Source organism: Brachyistius frenatus, unplaced genomic scaffold, assembly GCF_029030835.1.
Source record: "Brachyistius frenatus isolate BFR_SWC_R1_liver_20210118 unplaced genomic scaffold, ASM2903083v1 Contig_450, whole genome shotgun sequence".
Lineage (NCBI taxonomy): Eukaryota > Metazoa > Chordata > Actinopteri > Embiotocidae > Brachyistius > Brachyistius frenatus.
Window position 1 is genome coordinate 78,558 of NW_027211049.1, and position 14,348 is coordinate 92,905.

The window sequence follows — 14,348 nt, forward strand, 5'->3', positions numbered from 1 at the left end:
TCAGAGGAGACATCAGGACGGAAGGAGAGGGAACGGTGCACAAGACAAAATATTTCAATTGTAGAATTTTTTTTTATTATTATTTTTTTTTGCATGTACACACCGTCAACTGTTTTCTCCAGGAGGTTCAGGACATCAGCCATCTCAGTGGAGAGTTCATCTGGCTCCTGAGATGAGTAGGACTGAATACATTGTACCTGAGGAGAGTCTGACCAACACCACAGAGAGTTGGAACCTCCACACACTCAACACTGAAATGATGGTGGGTGTGAGACTGTGTATCACCTGGTTGGTGGGCACTGGTGGACATGAAGCGTGTGCGCCGGTTAGGAGTGAGTGCACACATCCATCGAAGCTTATCACTCCTGCCCACAAGATGTCATTGATTAGTTACCAGTTAAATTATACTCATTATTGTGATACATTCATCATTCATGAATGACCAAAACCAACACAATTTTTTTGTCTTTGTACTCTATCATTGTTCCACCAGTGAGGTGCACCATTGTACTGGTTTACTGTGCCTTCATTTTATTCAGATTCAATCCCACATACAGTCTGCTGCTGCTGGAAAAACTCATTCAATATCACCAAAGCTTTGCCTTCTTGTTTTGCCATCTTCTTGATTTTGTTTGTACCTAAATGCAGCACCCAAACCTTCCGGACATGTGAATATCACATTGACCTACATATCTTAAAACCCACGTTAAAGATTTATGTCTTCAGTAGGAACCGGTGGGTTCGAGGCTGAGTGCCACAGATGGTCTGGGAGTCACAAAGTATTGAGAGAAAAAAATGTGTTGAATTTGGTCTTTTAATGAGTCTGCAGACTAAATCTTAGAATAACATCTAAACTTAAACGTGAAATGGTCTCGTCTTGTAATACCACTGTCTCTATTAACAGGTGACAGAGATTCCCTTCAACATCCGCTCATTTCAGCTCTCAGAGTTTCGTTAGTTTGGTTTTGTATCATGTGCATTTTATGTATTGTTGCCCTGCTGTTGGTTAGTAGCTCTGTAAAAGGCTGACAGTATACACACTGGCATCACTATTCAGATCAGAGAAAACTGATGTCATATAAATATGTGTTACCATAGTTACCAAATGTTTTACATAAACATATATATAGCCTACAGGTCACCTATCAAGATTGTTTCCTGAACACAACACACAAACAACAGAAGAATGAAACAGTACTTAAGATAGCTGTGAACTCATGTTAAATAAACATGAATCTCCTCAGCTTCAGATACTCACATACTGGAGGTCTTAAGCATGTAGCTGACTGGACGCTCCTCCTGGTTCTCCAACAGTTTCAGATTAAAGACGTAGGCCAGCAGCTGACCCTGGTCTTCAAGGTCTTCAGTCCTCAACATGGCCCGAGTACATGAGTCCAGGACCTGGAACTTGTCCCCACTGATAAAATAACACTGAGTTAATATTATCTGCTTGAGTGCAACAATAAAATGTCATATTCAATGGTACATTGACTCTGTCAAGTTTATTTAATACACATATTTAAAATTAGTCCACACAGCAGTCCTTCTACCACATTCCTAGTACGCAGTCTTTTTACAGCCTTCCCTCTACAGCAGTCCTTCTAGAGCAGTCCTACAACTGAAGCCATTCTACCACAGTCCTACCAAAAGAGTCCCACTACAGCAGTCCCTCTAAATGAGTCCTAATACAGCAGTCCATCGACAGCTGTCCTACTACAGCAGTACTATTAGAGCGGTCCCACTACAGCAGTCCCTCTACAGCAGTCCTACTACAGCAGCACTGCTAGAGCAATCCCTCTACAGCAGTCATAGTACAGCAGTCCCACTACAGCAGTCCCTCTACAGCAGTCTTTCTATAGCAGTCCTACTACAGTAGTGCCTCTACAGCAGTCCTACTACAGCAGTCATACTATAGCAGTCCCTCTACAGCTGTCCCACTACAGCAGTCCTTCTACAATAGTCCCTCTACAGCAGCCCAACTAAAGCAGCCCTTTGAGAGCAGTCCTACTACAGGAGTCCTACTACCACAGTCCTACTACAGCAGTCCCTCTACAGGAGTCCTACTACAGCAGTCCCTCTAAAGGAGTCCTAAAACAGCAGTCCCTCTACAGCTGTCCTTCTACAGCAGTACTCCTAGAGCAATCCCTCTACAGCAGTCCCTCTACAGCATTCCTTCTACAATAGTCCCTCTACAGCAGCCCAACTAAAGCAGCCCTTCGAGAGCAGTCCTACTACAGGAGTCCTACTACAGCAGTCCTACTACAGTCGTCCCTCTACAGGAGTCCTACTACAGCAGTCCCTCTACAGGAGTCCCTCTACAGCAGTCATGCTACAGCAGTCCTCCTTCAGCAGTCTGTTTAAAACATTCATTCTACAATAGTCACTCTACTAAAGCAATCATACTACAACATACCTTTGACAGCAGTCCCACTACAGATGTCCCTCTACAACAGTCCCACGACAGCAATCCCTCTACAGCAATCCTTCTCGAGCAGTCACTCTACAGCAGTCCTCTTAAAGCCGTCCCTCTACAGCTGTCCCACTACAGCAGTCAGACCACAGCAGTCCCACTAAAGAAGTCCTACTACAGCAGTTCCTTTACAGCAGTATTACAACAGCAGTCACGCTACAGGGGTCTTACTACAGCAGTCCTACTGCAGAAGTCTCTCTACAGGAGTCCTACAACAGCAGTACTACTAGAGCAGTCCCACTACAGCAGTCCTACTACAGCAGTCCTGCTACAAGAATCCTAATACTGCAGTGCCTCTGTAGCAGTCCTACTATAGCAGTACTACTAGAGCAGTCCCACTGAAGCAGTCCTATTACAGCAGTACTACTACAGCGGTCCTACTACAGCAGTCCCTCTACAGGAGTCCTACTACAGCAGTGCCTCTACAGGAGTCCCAATACAGCATTCCCACTACAGCAGTCCCTCCACTGCAGCCCCACTACAACAGTCCCACTACAGCTTTCCTTCTACAGCAGTCCCTCTATAACAGTCATACTACAGTAGTCCTACTACAGCACTCCTACTACAGAAGTCCAACGACAGCAATCCCTCTACAGCAGTCCCACTACAGCATTGCCTTAACAGCAGTCCCTCTACAGCAATGCCACTACAGCATTCATCCGACACCAGTCCCTCGACAGCAATCCCACTACAACAGTCATACTACAGCGGTCCTCCTACAGCAGTCCTGCTACAAGAGTCCTAATACTGCAGTGCCTCTGTAGCAGTCCTACTACAGCAGTACTACTAGAGCAGTCCCACTGAAGCAGTCCTATTACAGCAGTACTACTACAGCAGTCCCACTACAGCAGTCCTACTACAGCAGTCCCTCTACAGGAGTCCTACTACAGCAGTGCCTCTACAGGAGTCCCAATACAGCAGTCCCAATGCAGCAGTCCTACTACAATAGTCCTTCTACACGAGTCTTACGACAGCAGCTCCAATACATCAGCCCCTCTACAACATTACGTCTACAGCAGTCCCACTACAGCATTCCTTCTACAGCAGTCACTCTACAGCAGCCCTACTGCAGCAGTCCTTCGAGACCAGTTGTACTACAATAGCCCTACTACAGCAGTCACTCTTCAGTAGTCCTACTACAGCAGTTCCACTGCAGCAGTCCCTCGACAGCAGCCCCACTACAACTGTCCCACTCCAGCATTCCCTCAACAGCATTCCCTCTACAGCAGTCCCTGTACAAAACTCCAACTACAGCAGTCTCACTAAAACAGTCACACCAGAGCAATCCCACGAAAGCAGTCCTGCTACAGCAGTGTCACTACAGCATTCCTTCTACAGCAGTCCCACTACTGCAAGCCCTCTACAGCAGTCGCTCGACGCTGACACGACAACACATGACAACACATGGCAATACATGATGATACATGATGACACATGACGACACATCACGATACATGACGACACATGACGTCACATGATGACACATGGCGATCTTTCATCTGGCAGAACTTGTTGATAACTTTTCTTTTGAAGTTGAACAAATCCGTCACTGAATTCATTTTGAGTGTTCATTTCCCATCTGCTGCCCCGTGGTGTTGCATTTAAATGTCTCCTTCATTTTCAATGCTAAAAATGTTCCCTCTGACTCAGCAGTGGTCATTGGTATCGTAATTTGGATTTTTATCAATGACATGGTTTCAGATCCTGAAGGTTTTTTCAAGAATTAGCTGAATCAGAGATTCAGAGAGTGAATGAATTTTGTTTTGCCTGCATCATCAAGCACTTATAGATAGATAGATAGATAGATAGATAGATAGATAGATAGATAGATAGATAGATAGATAGATAGATAGATAGATAGATAGATAGATAGATAGATAGATAGATAGATAGATAGATAGATAGATAGATAATTACTTTATTAATCCCACAAGGGGAAATGTTTTCGCTACAGCAGTATTATAGGTACAGAAAAGCAATAAAACAACAGTAAAATATTAAATATAAAAATGCACAATATATACAATAAATAGAATAAAATAAAATAGAATAATTAAATAAAATTTAAACTAACTAAACAATAGTGCGAAGATTTAAACAAACAAGAAAACAGACAACCAACGGTGTTGTTGTTGTGTGATGGATTTTGCCAGAGGTGAGTTATTGTACAGTCTTATTGCAGTGGGCAGGAATGATCTCCTGTATCAGGAATGATCTCCTGTATCATCAGGAATGATCTCCTTTATTAGGAATGATCTCCTGTATCAGGAATGATCTCCTGTATCATCAGGAATGATCTCCTTTATTAGGAATGATCTCCTGTATCAGGAATGATCTCCTGTATCTGGAATGATCTCCTGTACCTGTCCCTGTGACTGCAGCTGGAGGAGTCTTTTGGAGAACGTCCTCCTCTGTCCCTGCAGCAGGTGGTGGAGAGGGTGGTCAGGATCATCCAATATGGATAATAGTTTCCTCAGCGTCCTCCTCTCCACCACCTTTTCCAGACTGTCCAGTTTGCAGCCAATGATGGAGCCGGCCTTCTTAATCAGTTTGTTAAGTCTGTTGGTGTCACCGGCTCCAATGCTGCTCCCCCCTCCCACCTCTCCCCCCCAGCAGACCACAGCAAAGTACAGTTCACTGGCCACAACAGATGGTAGAATATCTCCAACATCTTGCTGCACACATTGAAGAATCAAAGTTTCCTCAAGAAAAAGAGTTAACTCATCCCCTTCTTGTAGACAGCGTTGATGTTGGTCTTCCAGTTCAGTCTGTTGTCATGGAGACACCAGGTACTTGTACTCCTCCACCATGTCCACCTCCTCTCCCAGAATTCTCAGTGGTTGTGGAGCCGTCGTCTTCCTCCTGAAGTCGACCACCATCTCTCTGGTCTTGGCCACATTCAGAAGGAAGTGATTTCTCCCAGCCCACTCCACAAAGTCCTCCACTACTGCCCTGTACTCCTCCTCCTGTCCATCCCTTATACACCATCCACTGACTCCTCCTCCCGTCCATCCCTTATACACCGACCACTGACTCCTCCTCCCGTCCATCCCTTATACACCGACCACTGACTCCTCCTCCCGTCCATCCCTTATACACCGTCCACTGCAGAGTCATCAGAGAACTTCTGCAGATGTCTTGACTCTGAGTTGTACTGGAAGTCAGTTGTGTAGAAGGTGAACAGGAAGGAGACAGAACAGTTCCCTGTGGAGCTCCAGTACCACTGACCACTGTATCAGACAGCACACTGCCCAGACAGACAAACTGTGGTCTGCCTGTCAGGTAGTCAGTGATCCAGGAGACGGTGGACATGTCCACCCCCACCACCCGCAGCTTCTCATTCAGCAGCAGTGGTTGGATGGTGTTAAATGCACTGGAGAAATCAAAGAAAGTGATTTTCACAGAGTCACCGGTTCCATCCAGGTGAGATTGAGCTCGTTGCAGCAGGTAGATGATGGCGTCGTCCACTCCCACATGAGGCTGGTACGCAAATTGCAGAGGGTCCAGAGAAGATTTCACCAGCGGCCTGAGGTGGGCCAAGACCAGCCTCTCCAGCACCTTCATCACATGAGATGTGAAGGCAACCGGTCGGTAGTCGTTGAGGCCAGATGGAGTCGTCTTCTTGGGGACAGGTACCGATGGTTTATATTTCCTCCTCTTCAACTTCAGTTTAGCTCCAGCTCTGCAACCCCGACGTCTTCTCCGAAGTTCGTCCGGGATTTCAGGCCTCGCTCCGGGCAGCAGCAGTAGAGGTCTACTCAGCGCGATCAGCTGATCACGAGAGTAAACAATGGCCCCGGTCAACTGTGCATAGCTCTCCGTTACAAAGAGGGAAAAAAGTAGAAGAGCCACCAGAAAAGTGGAAAAGTTACGGTCCATTGTCTGACCGTCACTTAACACACGTAAAAGAAAAAAACAACTCCGAAGAGAGAAGAAAGAAAGAAAAATACTTAAAACACACTCAAGGGGGGGAGCTGCTGTAACAGGCTGCCACTAGCACGGCGCCATCTTGATGTTATGACTAAGAAATTACTTGATAAACTTAGTGAACAGTAAAGTCAACAAGTTTTTCTGCAATAAGGTGATTTCTCTGGTAAAATCTCTCTTCTACCGGCACCATCAATGTCACAACCTCCTGCATTACAAGAGCGCTCTTTATTTTTTTTCTCTCCTGAGCTTTTACATCCTCTACCTCTCATCACCCCACGCTGCTTTCCAAGCTTGGCTTTGCACAGTCAATAGAAGCTGCATCTAAATTTAGTTTCTGCAGAATGTTTCATAAAATAAGCGGCACAGTGGTGCAATGCTTAGCATTAGCACAGCAAAAAGGTTCTGGGTTCGAATCCGGGCCTTTCTGTGCGGAGTTCGCATGTTCTCCCTGTTCCTGCTTCGGTTCTCTCCGGGTACTCCGGCTTCCTCCCACCATCCAAAGACGTGTCTCAGGTTAATTGGTGGTTCTAGAAATGTCCCTTAGGTGTGAATGAGAGTGTGAATGGTCTTTGTTTCCGTCTGTCTCTACGTGTTGGTCCTGTGATGGACTGGGTACCTGTCCAGGTGAACCCTGCCTTTGCCCAAAGTGAGCTGGGATAGGCTCCGCCCCCCGTGACCCTGTTCAGGATAAAGCGGGTATAGATAATGGATGGCTGGATGGATGTTTCATAAAATGTCAACTCTGCATAAACTGTATATATGTCTCCTCCTCCAGGTTTGTGTGGAGACTTCTCTCTGTTCTGTTAATATCTTATCTGGACACTCTTTGATATCCTTTTGTTTCTCTACACATCACACAATGGCTGCAGGCTTTGGTTGATCTAAAGTTTCTGACACTGCAGCTGTTCTTTAGACTGAAGAACACATTAAAATCAGATATTGCTTCTGTGGAGTGACGTTTATGTGCAGGGTCACGGGGGGTGGAGCCTATAGACAGGTCGCCAGTCTATCATAGGGCCAACACAGTAGTGAAATCAAATGAGTAAAATTAAAGTTCATTCACTTTTAAATAAGGTAAAGGTGAGATTGCTGCAGAGCTGGAGTGGTAGAGTAGTTTTAACTTGGTGTGTCTAATAAACTGGTAGTTGAATGTAAAGAAAGTAAACATTTGTTAAAACCTGCGTTTGGTGACCAGCAGCAGATTGTTGAAGAGGAACAGGTAGACGGGTTGATAGAGCTTCCGGCTCCGCATCGTCCGAGTACTTTTTGGTCCGGCCATGAGCTGCACTTCACCTTTCTTCAGCAGCCAGCGTGAGTGAGAGATGATGGGCACCGACTGCAGGAAGGAACAGAGGCCACAGATTAGGATCACCTATAAAGTCAGCTCTATTTGAAATCATAAAATTGGTCTTTACGTGACTTTATGTTTAACTGACAGACACATCTGCGTATTTGAAGGCAAGTCGTCTCAGTCACATGACTGACAAGGTTTTATCATTTCAATATCATGTCATATAATTTCTGATCATTTCAAACAAAGTCGGTTTACTTTGTTCTAACAATACTAATACTAATACTAAAATTCCAAGGAGCTCCTACAGCTGTCAAAAACACAAAAAAGGGAGGAAAATGAAACACAACAAAGCTGCATGAAAACGTAAATAAAAATTTACCTTGGATTTAAACTCCAGTGTTTTCTCAATGCTGATAAGCTCCTCAGTGCGACTCATTTTTCGAACGCCCTCGTTGCACTCCTTCACAATCTGAGGAAGGCAAAACAAAAACAGAATATCTGAAACGTCTTATATTGAGTACTTATTGTTTTAGAATGTCTAAAATTGGCAGGATTCCTGTCTGCTCCTACTGTTTGCTCTTCTATTTTGTCCCCAATCACCTCTCCTCATGTTTTCTGTCTTTCCCCTGTTTGTTTGTTATTGTGTTCCCATGTGTCCTGTGTCCTCCTCTCCCCGCCTCCTGTCACCTCCCATGGCCACACCCCTCACAGGTCTCAGCAGCTGCCACCACTCTCCCCAATCACCACCTGCAGGTGGCTGATTCCACTGATCACCTCACCAGACTATATCTACCCTGCCCCTGCAGTCATCGGGTGTCGGTCCAGACTGCGAGTTCCTGCCAGCTGTCCATCCAGCGGTCCATCCAGCGGTCCATCCAGCGTTTCTGCCAGCTTTGCCCCCCTCCCCCCCCCCCCCCCCCCCACCCCGGTGAGAGTCGGTTGAGTTGGTACCACCCCAGTGTTCAATAAAGACTGTGTTTTGAACTTATACCCGAGTCTGTGTGCCTGTTACACAACACCACATAACAGAATGGACTGACCAAATATTGACCCCTGTCAGTTGCCACGAGCGAGCCTACAGCCCCACAGCCACCACAGACTCTCTGGCCACTACTGGCTCTCTCGCTCCAGCAAGAGATCCAGACGCCATTCGGGCCAGGAAGTTGGCCCGCTGGATCCTACAGTGAGGCCTATTGGCAGTAGTGCCGGCCCTCCGTTTCCTGTCGCCGGACGGGTCGCCAACATCGGACCACCAGTTTCCAGCTGGGTCGAGAACACCGTCCCTCCAGTTCCTGTCTCCGAATGGGTCATCGGGCCACTAACTTCCGGCCGGATCGACGACACCGTTCCTCCATTTCCTGTCGCTGGACGGGTCGCTGATGCCCCGCCTCCAGCTCCTGCCTCCGGCTGGGTCGAAGCCCCGCCTCCAGCTCCTGCCTCCGGCTGGGTCGACACCATGCCTCCAGCTCGGGGTCTGGAGGGATTTCGCCACCGCCGCTGGTCTCCGGCTGTGCGGAGGGAGAGGTCCGTCAAGCCCGTCCTGCCTCATGGTTGTCCTCCGGAACGGTCACTCCAGTCTGTCCAGCCCCATGCCCATCCTCCGTCCACCTAGGTTTCCCTACTCGTGTCTTCTGTTGTTGTGGTCCTCCGTCCCTCCTCCGGTCCCCCTCCTCCCATCCAGTCCGGTCCAGTCTGGTCGCCGAGAGGCTCCCTTTGAGGGGGGGGTACTGTCAGGATTCCTGTCTGCTCCTACTGTTTGCTCCTCTGTTTTGTCCCCAATCGCCTCTCCTCATGTTTTCTGTCTTTCCCCTGTCTGTTTGTTATTGGGTCCCAATGTGTCCTGTGTCCTCCTCTCCCCGCCTCCTGTCACCTCCCATGGCCACACCCCTCACCGGTCTCAGCAGCTGCCACCACTCTCCCCAATCACCACCTGCAGGTGGCTGATTCCACTGATCACCTCACCAGACTATATCTACCCTGCCCCTGCAGTCATCGGGTGTCGGTCCATACTGTGAGTTCCTGCTAGTCACTGCAAGTACCTGAGAGTTCCTGTCAGATTCTGTCCAGTTTCGACCAGATGCTGCATGTTACTGCCAGTCTCCTACCATCTGTCACCAGTGAGTCTGACCGTCTGTTTGTCCTTCTGTCCCCGGTCCTGTTCCAGTTCCTGCTCCAGTACCAGCCAGCGCTACAAGCCAGCGCTACCGGACAATGCTCCTGCCAGCTGTCCTGCCCCCTCCCCTCCCTGGTGAGAGTCAGTTGAGTTGCCCTCCCGACTCGGGAGGCATAAGAAGACTAAGACTGTAGGTACCACCCTAGTGTTCAATAAAGACTGTTTTGAGCTTACAGTGTATCCGGAAAGTATTCACAGCGCTTCACTTTTTCCACATTTTGTTATATTACAGCCTTATTCCAAAATGGATTAAATTCATTTTTTCCCCTCAAAATTCTACACAATACCCCATAATGACAATGTGAAATAAAAAAATTGAAATTTTTGTAAATCTATTAATCAAAAACGAAAAAAATCACATGTACATAAGTATTCACAGCCTTTGCTCAAAATTGAGCTCGGGTGCATCCTGTTTCCACTGATCATCCTTGAGATGTTTCTACAACTTGACTGGAGTCCACCTGTGGTAAATTCAGTTGATTGGACATGATTTGGAAAGACACACCGTCTATATAACGTCCCACAGTTGACATGTCAGAGCACAAACCAAGCTATGAAATCCAAAGAATTGTCGGTAGACCTCCGAGACAGGATTGTATCGAGGCACAGATCTGGGGAAGAGTACAGAAACATTTCTGCAGCATTGAAGGTCCCAATGAGCACAATGACCTCCATCATCTGTAAATGGAAGAAGTTTGGAACCACCAGGACTCTTCCTAGAGTCGGCCGCCCGGCCAAACTGAGCGATCGGGGGAGAAGGGCCTTAGTCAGGGAGGTGACCAAGAACCCGATGGTCACTCTGACAGAGCTGCAACGTTGCTCTGTGAAGAGAGGAGAACCTTCCAGAAGGACAACCATCTCTGCAGCACTCCACCAAGCAGGCCTGTATGATAGAGTGGTCAGACGGAAGACACTCCTCAGTAAAAGGCTCATGACAGCCCACCTGGAGTTTACTAAAAGGCACCTGAAGGACTGTCAGACCATGAGAAACTAAATTCTCTGGTCTAATGAAACAAAGATTGAACTCTTTGGCCTGAATGCCAAGCGTCATGCCTGGAGGAAACCAGGCACCGCTCATCACCTGGCCAATACCATCTCTACGGTGAAGCATGGTGGTGGCAGCATCATGCTGTGGGGATGTTTTTCAGCGGCAGGAACTGGGAGTCCAGTCAGGATGGGGGGAAAGATGAATGCAGCAATGTACAGAGACATCCCTGATGAAAACCTGCTCCAGAGCACTCTGGACCTCAGACTGGGGCGAAGGTTCATCTTCCAACGGGACAACGACCCGAAGCACACAGCCAAGATAACAAAGGAATGGCTTCAGGACAACTCTGTGAATGTCTTTGAGAGGCCCAGGCAGAGCCCAGACTTGAACCCGATTGAACATCTCTGGAGAGATCTGAAAATGGCTGTGCACTGACGCTCCCCATCCAACCTGATGGAACTTGAGAGGTCCTGCAAAGAAGAATGGGAGAAACTGCCCAAGAATAGGTGTGCCAAGCTTGTAGCATCATACTCAAAAAGACTTGAGGTTGTAATTTCTGCCAAAGGTGCTTCAACAAAGTATTGAGCAAAGGTTGTGAATACTTATGTACGTGTTATATTTTCGTTCTTTATTTTTAATAGATTTGCAAAAAATTTAAACAAACTATTTTCACTTTGTCATTATGGGATATTGCGTGTAGAATTTTAAGGGAAAAAATGAGTTTAATCCATTTTGGAATAAAGCTGTAACATAACAAAATGTGTAAAAAGTGAAGCGCTGTGAATACTTTCCGGATGCACTGTACAATCCCGTTTCCAAAAAAGTTGTGACGCTGTGTAAAATGTAAATAAAAACAGAATGCAATGATTTGCAAATCAAATCAACCTACATATATCTACATATATATAGACCATCAACTGGCTTTTACTTATAATGAAGGCACCATGATTTATTATGTGGCTATGACGTTGAATAATGTTATTAAAACTAACTGGCCTTTTTATTCGTCATCCTCTCATATAAGAAGTTACATGAGAAATATGTAGAAAGAGAGTCATCAGAAACAATGACGAGCTAAGGATGGATAAATCTGTGTCTGGTTATTGTCTGTCCCTCTGCACAGATCCAGGGCTGAAATATACTGTATTGTTCTACTTACGATTGAAACGCTTTACATACCATCACGTTACTCCACAACTTGTGAAAAGAAAAAATGTGAATACTTTCCGGATGCACTGTACACCTGAGTCTGTGTGCCTGCATTTGGGCCCTGTTACACCACACCACATAACAAAAATACATAAGTTTGAATTGTAAGTGCAGCTAGCTTTCACGCCGGTACATTCCTAACATACCACAGTGGGCTAACCCACCTCCAGCCTGCTGGCTGCTGCTGTTCAACACAAATCACGTGACACAACGTAAAGTTCAGTTGGAGATATTTAACACAGAACCAGTAGTGTGGGCTAAATGTCTATTTTAACATCAGCAGGGAAAGTGACCACGATATCACCAGAACCAGTTTAAATTGGAATTACTTCTTCCACCTTTCATCGTCATAGCAACAATGGCTCTATTAATGTGTGAGCTGCTGGACAGTGTCGACATCCATGATGGACTACAGACACTTCTTTCCAGCAGACCTGCTGTCTGTGATGTGTGTGGAGGAGTGTGAGGTGACGTGGCAGCACCACAAACCTCGTTCTCAGAGGTGGGAAATATCCAGGTAGAGAAAGAGAGTGTTGCTATGATGACGTTTATCTCTGAAGTCAGAGGAGGAGGTCGGAGGAGCATGGAGGAGGTTGGAGGAAGGAGGAGGATGGAGGGGGATTGAGGAGGATGGAGGACCATGGAGGACAATGGAGGAGGAAGGAGGAGGATGGAGGAGGAAGGAAGAGGATGTAGACAGAAGGAGGACCATGGAGGAGGAGGAAGGAGGATGTTGGAGGAAGATGGAGGAGGATGTAGGAGGAAGGAGGAGGTTGGTCGGGGATGGAAGGGGAGGGAGGAGGAGGGAGGAGGAAGGAGGAGCGTGGAGGAGGATGGAGGAGGAAGAAGGATAGAGGAGGAGGATGGAGGAGCATGGAGGAGGTTGGAGGATGATGGAGGAGCATGGAGGAACATGGAGGAACATGGAGGAAGGAGGAGGAGGTTAGAGGATGATGGAGGAAAATGTAAGAGGAAGGAGGAGGTTGGTGGACAATGGAGGGGAAGGAAGAGGATGGAGGAGCATGGATGAGCATGGAGGAGCATGGAGGAGGATGGAAGGAGCACGGAGGAGCACGGTGTAGCATGGAGGAGGATGGAAGGAGCATTGAGGGTGGGTCACATGACGTGGGTGCAGGCTAAGCCCACGACAGTGAAACTAACAGCCTGCGTCTAATGGACCAACGGAGCCGTTTCACACGTGGATGTGAGGCCGGTTGGATTTATCTCTGTGTTTAAATAACTGCCCTGACATACTGACAGCCTGCTATGATTACGGTGAGATCATACTCACACCTGATTGGTGCTCACCTGCTCCAGCTGCTGATGTGCTTTCACAGCATTTGCTTCCATCCCGGAGTTTTCTTCAGTTTTCTTCAGGATGTTCTTTGCAAAGAAAACATATGAACATTAAAGAAAGCTTCTGCAGTGGCACCAAACTGTTATTGATCACTGCAACTTTGTCACTAGTTCAAAAAAATATCTTAACTTAACACCAACTCTTGTAATTTAACTGTACAACATTTACTTTGAACTCTGTGTGTACACTCACCTGTACAAGCAGCTTGAGCCTGGTTATCCTCTGGAAAGGAAGGATGAGGAAAGAGGCAAAGGACAGGCCTCTGACACGTGGATGATTCTCCAGCACAGCCATGGCCTCCCGAAACGCCTGGTTTACCTCTCTGGACAGAGTCATACAATCACAGTCAACACGGTGCTTATTGGCTCAAAGAGCTCCATAAAGTAAATAAAAAAACGTTATCTTCTCTTTTATGCAGTGATGGGAGACAGACACTGTTTCGCTGACCATTAGGTTTCAGCTGATCCATCCATTAAGAAGATATTAGTTTGTGTTGAGGGCTCATGGATTCCGTTTTAGTGAAATAGTATCAACAGTATCAAACAGTGTTGAGAGCAAACTTCTTAAAGGTTTTAAGTGAAAATATATGAACTGAGCATAACATTTCTGATGCAATTTATTAACAACACTGATGAAGAGGAATGCGCTCCAAACGTCACTGATGTTTTGTGCTAATAAATAAACGGATGTTGTAGTGTTCAACTGATGTTAAAAAATTAAACTGTTATTGTGGTATTAATAAATAAACTGATGTTAAAAAAATTAAACTGTTCTTGTGGTATTAATAAATTAACTGATGTTAATTAATAAACTGATGTTAATTAATAAACAGATGTTGTGGTGTTAATAAATAAACTGATGTGTGTTAATAAATTAACTGATGTTAAAAAACTTAAACTGTTGTTATGGTGTTAATAAATAAACGGA

The 14,348-nt window shown here is 46.2% G+C and overlaps 1 protein-coding gene across 1 annotated transcript in view; it reads right to left on the reverse strand.

Annotated features, from left to right (window-relative positions):
• The window catches only part of ngef (neuronal guanine nucleotide exchange factor), a 39,011-nt gene that overhangs the window by 3,563 nt on the left and 21,100 nt on the right, over positions 1-14,348 (reverse strand). Inside the window, exons 8-14 of the mRNA XM_069725808.1 lie at positions 13,614-13,743; positions 13,373-13,447; positions 8,074-8,163; positions 7,579-7,736; positions 1,259-1,417; positions 286-365; positions 104-208 (exon numbers count right to left, since the gene is read on the reverse strand). Of these exons, the coding sequence (XP_069581909.1) occupies positions 104-208; positions 286-365; positions 1,259-1,417; positions 7,579-7,736; positions 8,074-8,163; positions 13,373-13,447; positions 13,614-13,743 (797 nt within the window). The remainder of the gene's footprint in view (positions 1-103; positions 209-285; positions 366-1,258; positions 1,418-7,578; positions 7,737-8,073; positions 8,164-13,372; positions 13,448-13,613; positions 13,744-14,348) is intronic.